The sequence below is a fragment of the Haliotis rufescens genome, unplaced genomic scaffold, assembly GCF_023055435.1.
Source record: "Haliotis rufescens isolate VD_foot unplaced genomic scaffold, xgHalRufe1.0.p SCAF_105, whole genome shotgun sequence".
In the NCBI taxonomy this organism is placed as follows: domain Eukaryota; kingdom Metazoa; phylum Mollusca; class Gastropoda; order Lepetellida; family Haliotidae; genus Haliotis; species Haliotis rufescens.
Window position 1 is genome coordinate 599,314 of NW_025963786.1, and position 10,223 is coordinate 609,536.

The 10,223-nt window shown below is 42.9% G+C and overlaps 1 protein-coding gene across 1 annotated transcript; it reads right to left on the reverse strand.

Moving 5' to 3' along the window:
* Nucleotides 1-247: 247 nt before the first annotated feature.
* Nucleotides 248-1,099, reverse strand: LOC124112697 (ras-related protein Rap-2a-like). Its single transcript, XM_046472827.2, has 2 exons — nt 490-1,099; nt 248-282 (listed from the first exon to the last, which is right to left on the reverse strand). The coding sequence occupies exons 1-2, from the start codon at nt 1,097-1,099 to the stop codon at nt 248-250; spliced, it is 645 nt and encodes a 214-aa protein (XP_046328783.1).
* Between the last annotated feature and the right edge of the window lie 9,124 nt (nt 1,100-10,223).

Here is a 10,223-nt window from a genome sequence, read left to right on the forward strand (position 1 = left end):
CCGAGCCGACCAGTCCTTGTTTTAGCCCATTAATGCCGAGCGCCAGACAGGGTCACAACAAGTACCATCTTTTAACGTCTTTTGGTATGACGCGGCCGGGGATCGTACCCCGGACCTTCCGCTCTACGGGCGGACGCTCTACCACTAGACCACGGAGGCGTTCTTCGGGAATATGGTAAGCATGTCCTGACCTACCGGTAGCACCCACACTCCCTCAATAGCATAAATAATGTATGCGTTTACTGACTCACACCACACAGCCCTTCTTCTGCCAAGCGACAGCTGCACATAAAATAATCATATAATCAGGTGATGGACCAAAAATCCAGTCACACGATATCGCATGTACTGAAAAGACACAACAAAATTATAGTAATAGATTTATTAAGTTGATTATCAAGTCATACAGCATTAAGTATTTAATTATGCACCAAAATAACAATTTATTCAACATATGAAATAACTATGCAACAGAACTTCGTATCTCACCAATGGACCTAAGTTTTCGCTTCACGCGTCCAGGGAAGGTAAACCTTCGCGTTTCCCCTTGTTCATGGGAGCTTAGTTCGACCTTAATCTTTGCCAGTTTGAGCAACTTCTGAAACACCCGTGTGACACTGCTGTGGTCCTTGCCACAAGCCTCAACGTACTTGGTGTTCCATTCTTTCTTGGCAAAACGTTCAGCACCAGTTTGCCCCGTGATTCTTTTATTATCCTCAATGTCAGTCTTGTTTCCTACCAAAAGGATCGGAACTTTCTTCTTCCTCTTGATACGAAGGATATCCTCCCTAATCATGGCTGTTGTCTCAAACGAGCATTCATCTTCCAAAGAGAATACAAGAATAAATGCATCACCCGACTCAATTGCAAACCTTCTTCTTGCCCCAAAGCAGTATCCACCTGGAGTGTCCACGATCTCGAGGGAGACTTGGCGTCCTTCCTTACCGATCAAAGTTGTCTGTTGTTCCAGCTCGATGGTGAACCAGTGTAACTCAATGAACTTCCGGTGCAGGAACTGGGAGATGATGGTGCTCTTCCCAACTCCAGGAGCACCCAGGACAACGATCTTGAAGGTTTGGTTGGAATGAGCAGCTGCCATGGCCGAGACTATAGCTACAAATCGTTCTTGTACTATTATAGAACTACCAGGAGCTTCTGTTCCGAGTCCAGGAACCAAACTAATCGAATGGATGCTTCTACAGAGATAACGTTGCATAGAGTGTTGTCGGCTTTTATAGGGAGCTTTTACAGTTGGAGACTGTTTCATATCTATTTTGGGCAAACCCCACTGTTCGTAATGCCAAATACATATTTGAAGCATGGAAGGCATCGGAGAGGATTGTGATTTTTCACACCTCCAAATGTGCTGACGTTCTTTCTCCACCAATGGGCAACGCTTGAGACAGTCCGTGCGTCACTCCTTTCCAATTTTCGCCATCTGTGGCCATCTGTGTCCGCGGTGTTCTCCTGTCTGACATCAGTAATATCTGGTTGATCCCATGGCAACCAGCTACCATCGATACAAAATTATCAAGGGGAAGGTGATGTTTACTTCAACCTATCTCGAAAAATTTCCATGTTGTGCATTGCACGTTTCAGCACCACTTCAATTACCATCCAACAGAGTTCAAACGAATTTCTAAATAACAAGGAGCCATGGGTGAACTTTGAATGAGGACCCTATGTCGAAAATATAAACGGAAATGCTAGAAAAAATGCGTCTTGCCCATTTAAGAAAAAGGACATTTTTACAGACTGTTGCTATTGATCTAACTATCTGTGGTTTAAAATATACTGAACAGCAAAAGAAACATCACCCAAGTAACATTGCATGAAAAGTTGTCAGTTAGATATCTGGGTTATTTTATCAAAGTTTCTAAAATTTAACATTACCTTGTCCGGGGAAATGAAATTTCATGATAACACATGTGATAACACATTGCTGTATCTCAAAAGCAGATGGCAGAGAGAGAAAGAGTCTGGCGACATCGTGGGGAACGTCATTCGGATGCTTGTGTTGTTGAAAGAGACTCGTGGGCTGGTCCTAGACTAACGTTTAGTCTCTGAAATCTTATATTACACAATATCCTTCTTAACTCTAAAAATAAAATGAAAATTCCCTATGCTAGCTTGTGCTGCTAGACTTGTTTTTGCATTTCTAGATTATTTGTTTTTCATAAAATAAATATATTCCACGGTCATGGTGCAGGACTAGGGTGGTCCGAGCATCATGGTGTGGGGTGGAATTGGTCTTGCACAGAGGGTCGGCCCCGTGATCTTCCAGTAACGGTCAAGTCTTGAGACCACACGCCATACCTCATTTGGCATGTCGCCGCAACCACGAATTTCAGCATGATGACGCCCGTAATGCGAGAGCAACAAGAGACTTCCTGCAGCAGAATGGAATCAGAACCATACAGTGGCCTGCCCTCAGTCCCGATTGAAATCCTATTGAGCACCTGTGGGACGAGATTCAAAGACGACTGAATGGCGTCTGACAATCGCTGACAACTGCAGCTGAACTGCGTCAGGCGTTCCTCAGAGTGTGGGCTCAAGTACCTATTGCTTTCATCAACCGCCTCATCCATTCCATGTATCGACGTTGCACGGCAGTCATCAATGCACATGCAGACTCAGGAGATACTGACATGTGATGCCATTTTCTCAGAGAATGGTGTTGTGTTTCATTTTAAGAATATTTGACCCTTTAATATTAACCTTGATGATCAGTTTTGCCAAGTTCTTTTTAATATGTCACAAAGTATGTTAACAGTGTTTGGACAAATAATGTTTCTTATATATCTATCCATGGTGACGTTTCTTTTGCGGTTCAGAATATTTTAGTCACAGGAAGTCCAATCGACAAATTTACATTAGAAAAAATCGAACGAAAACAGCATGTTCAGATTTAGAACAGTGAGGGAAGTTTGAAATGGACTATAGAAATATGGGCATGTGACTCCATAATAATAATACTCATTGTTCTCGGTACCTTAGGTTTGGTACCTCCCAGTCCAGGATTACAACCCTTCTGACAACCTGGGTAATGCAGGAGGCTGCAGTGTTTGGGAGTATTCACATTCTCCGAAAAGGTTCTGGGTGGGTTTGACCAGGCAGCGCTTCCTGGGAGAAGTCCCATTCGCTGTCTGGGCTGTGTGTTTTGGGGGCAAGGGCCCTGAGCTGATGATGAGCCTAACCAACCTGACCTGGTTACTGATCACCCAAACCTTCCTTGCTGAATTTCTGTATTTTAATCTGTACATCATCATCATCATCATCATCATCATCATCATCATCATCATCATCATCATCATCAGGGGGCACGGGTGTCCAAGTCGACTAAAGCGCCGCGATTCGCTGTGCAGAGTTGCGCCCTTGGGCACGCCATAAACCTATGATTGTGAGTTCGAATCCCGGTTCGCCCCAATTATGTGTCTAGGTTTGTCAGCACCATACCCGTGCTCGTGGGTTTCACCGAAGTGGTAAACGTCTAAGACCTGCAACACTTCAGGCTTTTCTCCCACATTAAGCTGACACGCCGCGATATAACTGGAATACTGTTAAAAGCGGCGTTAAACCAAACATAATAATAATAATTTCCGATGATGCATGTTGCATGACACTTGCATAGACAAAGCCATAATACACGACACTGAGTCTGTAGTAGGAAATGATTACAAGTCCTTCACACTTGAGAGAGAAACTATTAGTAGTTTAGATAGGATGTATCACTGAACTACCGAAAGGATTTACCCGGACTTTCATACCAACAAGTCTACTGTTTGATAAATATAACAAAGAATTTAGAGGTTGTCCAAAGACAAACGGGACTTTATTATCATATGGAAATGAATAGTTTTCATAGACTGGTTGGAACAGCACCTACTGCCCAGTCCGAACAACCCCGGTGTCACTGTCATGGATACCCCCAGTGATCATAACGTGCGGGAACCAGATACTGTCGTGCCAACCATGAGTAGTCTGAAGACCACGCAGGAATATCTGATGTCTTGCAATGTCCACTTCAGACCATCTGAAACGAAAGTTCAACTCATGGAGAAAATTCGCCTGAATAAGAAACCAGTAAAGTATAAGACAGTTGTCCTTGGGGCACAACACGGTCAAGTTGTCTTATGTACGCCAGTCAGACGTTGTGGGCTCAGTCCTATTTATCCTATCTGGGCAAACTGTGAAGGGTTCATGGCAAAGACATAAAGCAACATTCAAACTCACACATGTCAAAGGGTTGATCAACGCAGGCTTTGCTAGAATTACACCAGCGATAGGCTGAAAATCACGTTTTGAGTGAGTGAGTTGGGTTTAACGCCGCGTTTAACAGTATTCCAGTTATATCGTGGCGTGTCAGCTTAATATGGGAGGAAAGCCTGAAGTGATGCAGGTCTCAGACGTTTACCACTTCGGTGAAACCCACGAGCACTGGTATGGTGGTGACAAACCTAGAAACATGATCGGGGCGAACCGGGATTCGAACCCATAATCAAATGTTTCTGGCATGCCCAAGGGACGCAACTCTCCACCGCGAATCGCGGCGCCTTAGACGACTGAGCCACCGGTGCCCCCCACGTTTTGAGAGTACGTCATTTTCGCCAAGGTGACGGAGCAGATGTCAACCTGTGTTGCACTAGTTATCACACCAATTTGTAATGATATTCCAGATTCAGGGTCATAACAATCAGCAGTGCAGGTGTGTCGGGGCCGTGTAATAAACTAAAAACACTCTCTAAGTGATTTATTCGTTATATTTAACGAGCAAAACGATGGTTATACAATAATCAACGACACTAACGATTGAGTGAGTGAGTGAGTTGGGTTAACGTTTAACGCCGCTTTTAGCAATATTCAAGCAACATCACGGCGTGTCAGCTTAATGTGGGAGGAAAGCCCAGAGTGATACAGGTCTCAGGCGGATGCTTGTGTTGTTGAAAGAGACTCGTGGGGTGGTCCCAGCATCATGGTGTGGGGTGGAATTGGTCTTGCACAGGGGGACCGCCCTGTGGTCTTCCAGAACATCGGTCCAGGGACAGGCAATGGTGTCACAGCAGCTCGGTACTTTGATCAAGTCTTGAGATCACACGCCATACCTCATTTGGCACGTCGCCGCAACCACGAGTTTCAGCATGATAACGCCCGTGCGAGAGCAACAAGAGACTTCCTTCAGCAGAATGGAATCAGAACCATGCAGTGGTCTGCCCTCAGTCCCGATTGAAATCCTATTGAGCACCTGTGGGACGAGATTCAAAGACGACTGAATGGCGTCCGACAATGGCTGATAACTGCAGCTGAACTGCGTCAGGCGTTCCTCAGAGTGTGGGATCAAGTGCCTATTGCTTTCATCAACCGCCTCATCCATTCCATGTATCGACGTTGCACGGCAGTCATCAATGCACATGCAGACTCAAGAGATACTGACTTGTGATGCCATTTTCTCAGAGACTGGTGTTGTGTTTCATTTTAAGAACGTTTGACACTTTAATTTTAACCTTGATGATCAGTTTTGCCAAGTTTCCTCTTTTTAATATGTCACAAAGTATGTTTACAGTGTTTGGACAAATAATGTTTCTTATATATCTATCCATGGTGACGTTTCTTTTGCGGTTCAGAATATTTTAGTCACAGGAAGTCTAATCGACAAATTTACATTAGAAAAAATCGAACGAAAACAGCAAGTTCAGATTTAGAACAGTGAGGGGAGTTTGAAATGGACTATAGAAATATGCGCATGTGACTCCGTAATGATAATACTCATTGTTCTCGGTACCTTAGGTTTGGTACCTCCCAGTCTGTTGACTGGCATTGGGAGAGTACCCGGGTTTGCTACCAGGGATACAGCCATTCTGACAACCTGGGCAATGCAGAAGGCTGCAGTGTTGGGGAGTATTCACATTCTCCGAAAAGGTCTGGGTGGGTTTGACCAGGCAGCGCTTCCTGGGAGAAGTCCCATTCGCTGTCTGGCATGGGCTGCGTGTTTTTGGGGCAAGGGCCCTGAGCTGATGATGAAACCTAACCAGCCTGACCTGGTTACTGATCACCTAAACCTTCCCTGCTGCATTTCTGTATTTTAATCTGTACATCATCATCATCATCATCATCATCATCATCATCATCATCATCCTCATCATCATCATCATCAGGGGGCACGATTGTCCCAGTCGTCTAAGGTGCCGCAATTCGCTGTGCAGAGTTGCGCCCTTGGGCACGCCAGAAACCTATGATTGTGAGTTCGAATCCCGGTTCGCCCCAATTATGTTTCTAGGTTCGAAAGCACCATACCCGTGCTCGTGGGTTTCACCGAAGTGGTAAACGTCTAAGACCTGCATCACTTCGGGCTTTCCTCCCACATTAAGCTGACACGCCGCGATATAACTGGAAAACTGTTAAAAGCGGCGTTAAACCAAACATAATAATAATAATTTCCGATGATGCATGTTGCATGACACTTGCATAGACATAGCCATAGTACACGACACTGAGTCTGTAGTAGGAAATGATTACAAGTCCTTCACTCTTGATAGAGAAACTATTAGTAGTTTAGATAGGATGTATCACCGAACTACCGAACCGAATTACCCGGACTTTCATACCAACAAGTCTACTGTTCGATAAATATAACAAAGAATGTAGAGGCTGTCCAAAGACACACCCGGGACTTTATTATCATATGGAAATGAATAGTTTTCATAGACTGGTTGGAACAACAGCTACTGCCCAGTCCGAACAACCCCGGTGTCACTGTGATGGAGACCCCCAGTGATCATAACCCCCGGGAACCAGATACTGTCGTGCCAACCATGAGTAGTCTGAAGACAATGCAGGAATATCTGACGTCTTGCAATGTCCACTTCAGACCATCTGAAACGAAAAGTTGTCCTTGTGAGAGCAACAAGAGACTTCCTCCAGCAGAATGGCATCAGTACCATGCAGTGGCCTGCCCTCAGTCTCGATTGAGCAACTGTGGGACGAGATTCAAAGACGACTGAATGGCGTCCGACCAAGGCCGACAACTGCAGGTGAACTGCGTCAGGCGTTCCTCAGAGTGTGGGCTCAAGTGCCTATGGCCTTCATCAACCGCTTCATCCATTCCATGTATCGACGTTGCATGGCAGTCATCAATACACATGCGAACTCAAGAGATTCTGCCATTTTCTCAGAGACTAGTGTTGTGTTTCATTTTGAGAACATTTGACACTTTAATTTCAACCTTGATGATCAGTCTTGCCATGTTTATTTTTTTTAATATGCCTCAAAGTATGTTTGCAGTGTTTGGACAAATAAGGTTTTCTTATATAACTATCCATGGTGACGTTTCTTTTGCGGTTCAGAATATTTTAGTCACAGGAAGTCCAATCGATAAAATTTACATTAGAAAAAATCGAACGAAAACAGCAAGTTCAGATTTAGAACAGTGAGGGAAGTTTGAAATGGACTATAGAAATATGCGCATGTGACTCCATAATAATAATACTCATTGTTCTCTGTACCTTAGCTTTGGTACCTCCCAGTCTGTTGACTGGCATTGGGAGAGTACCCGGGTTTGTGAACTTTGTAATATTGAGGAAGACAAAAAATCTATAGATATTAACAATTTCTTTACTTTACTTAAATAGCGACGCTTTTGTATAGATCCTTGTTCCGTTGCCACGCAAAGCTGTTTGACAACAGTATGAGGATCTATACCGAAACGTCTCTATTACAGTATAATAAAGTTGGTATCCATAAATCTTTTGTCTACTTTGTCATCTGTCAACTTCTAAGAAATGCTATCAAACAATTCAACTTTGGGATGTATATACAACCAAGATGTACGTACGTTTGCATTGGGAACGTGATTATCACAATATGGTGATATTGTGTCACTCTTGATCATCGTACAGTTTGTCGATACAATATATTCATAATACATCTTAAATACCACCTGAAACTCATAATGGTAATGTTGATCAATGCAGCGAATAAATAATGTGGAGATGGCCGAAACAATGTTCATATCACATCTCGCAGACAGCGAATACAGTGTTTTTTTTGTTTTGTTTTTTTTGGTTTTTGTTATTTTTTTTTTTTTTAAATTTAATACAGTGTTTAATTCACGGGACAGATGCCAATTACAACGTATAACAGATAGTCGATACCACGTTTATCTCACAGAAGGTGTCTCCCTCTATTCTTGAGCAAACAAACATCAGCTGTGTCATCTCTTTTAAACAAAAATGACAAACCCGTTCGGCCTCGCAGTGATGTAACGTTCCCATCGCCAGACCTTGGTTGTAGAGATCCAGGACCTGACTGTACGGCCCGTGAAGATCCGGGGTGGAATAGGTCTTCAGAAACCCATGCTTGCCGTAAATAGCGACTAACGGGATCGGTTGGTCAGGCACGCTGACTTGCCCGATGCATGTCATCGTAACCCAAATGCGTGGATCGATGCTCATGACGTCAGTCAATGGATTGTCTGGTCCAGACTCGACTATTTACAGACTGCCGTCATAAAGCTGGAATATTGCTGAGAGCGGCGTTAAACAAAAAATGAACAAACCACACGGCCACTGTAAGCCCTCCCGACCTTGGATAGATGCGGTGAGGTAAAATGGGTTTTAACGTCGCTTTCAAGATAATTGCACTTATATGGATGGTGTTGTTGACTTTAACTCGGATGAAATGACTGTCAGTATCCTTGATTCACCAATTACCGCAGACGAAATTTATGATTATATTTAAATATTACAAAACACGAAGGCACCTGGCGAGGAGAATTTAATTCCGGAGTTTTTTTAAACATTCCATGGATGTATTGGTACCAAATACTGAATTGTTCTTTAACATATTATTTGATTCCTCTCATTGTCCAGATATTTTGAATACCAGCATCATATTAAGATTGTTTAATAAGGGCATCACTAAAGATTCAAACAGCAGAGGCATATCTCTTTCAAGCACTTTTAGTAAGCTGTACACATCCATACTAAGCAATAAGTTATCTTCGGGGGCTGAATCATACAAGAACTTTGTGGAGTCTCAGATTGGTTTTAGGTGAGTGAGTGATTGAGTGAGTGAGTGAGTTGGGTTTAACGCAGCTTTTAACATTATTCCAGTTATATCACGGCGTGTCAGCTTAATGTTGGAGGAAAGCCTGAAGTGAAGCAGGTCTAAGACGTTTACCACTTCGGTGAAACCCACGAGCACAGGTGTGGTGCTGACAAACCTAGAAACATAATTCGGGCGAACCGGGTTTCGATCCCACAATCATAGGTTTCTGTCGTGCCCAAGGGACGCAACTCTGCACAGCGAATCTCGACGCCTTAGACGACTGGGCCACCCGTGCCACCTTTGAAAGAATGGTACCGAGATATTTATAAGAACTTACACACTGACGTTTTTGACCCTTGTAATACCACTTTTCATATTTTGATAAAATACCCCCCATTTTTTAAATACCACTACCTTAGTTTTATCCAAGTTGACTGTTAGATGATAGTTACTACAAAAACTTTCCAGAGCTTTAATGCGTTTTTGAAGGCCATATACAGTATCAGCAATAAATGCAACATCATCAGCAAACAACAATGGAAAAATCTGTACAGTGTCAGGGTGTAGCTGTACACCTGGAGTTCATGTTGATTCTATATATAAAGCTAAGTCGTTTATAAAAATTGAAAATAAAAATGGACTCATTACGCAGCCTTGCCGAAGTCCTAGAGGGCAATCAAAACATTCTCTAAAACAATTTCTGATCTTAACACAGCTTTTAACACAGGAATAGATGGATTCTAATGCATTTAACATTTTTGGGGACTCACCTCTGGATTTAAGAACTAGCCATAGTTTAGATCTTTTTACAAAATCGAAAGCCTTTTTAAAGTCAACAAAAAGAACATATAATTTACCACGCTTCTCAGACAGATAATGCTGGATTACAGACTGCAGAATAAATATATTATCAATAGTACTATAACCTTTCCTAAAACCAGCTTGAGAGTCACAAATTTTATCATACGCATCAGACCAGAACGTAAGTCTTGAATTAAGTACAGATACATAAAGTTTACAAAAAGTGCTGAGCAAGGAGATACCACGGTAGTTATTGGGGTTTGAGTAATCGCCCTTCTTATGCAGAGGTATGATAACACCAGTACACCACGACTCGGGAAACGAACCATTTTCATGTTAAACAAGGTTGTTAGGTATGGTACCTAACTATAGAAGATGGT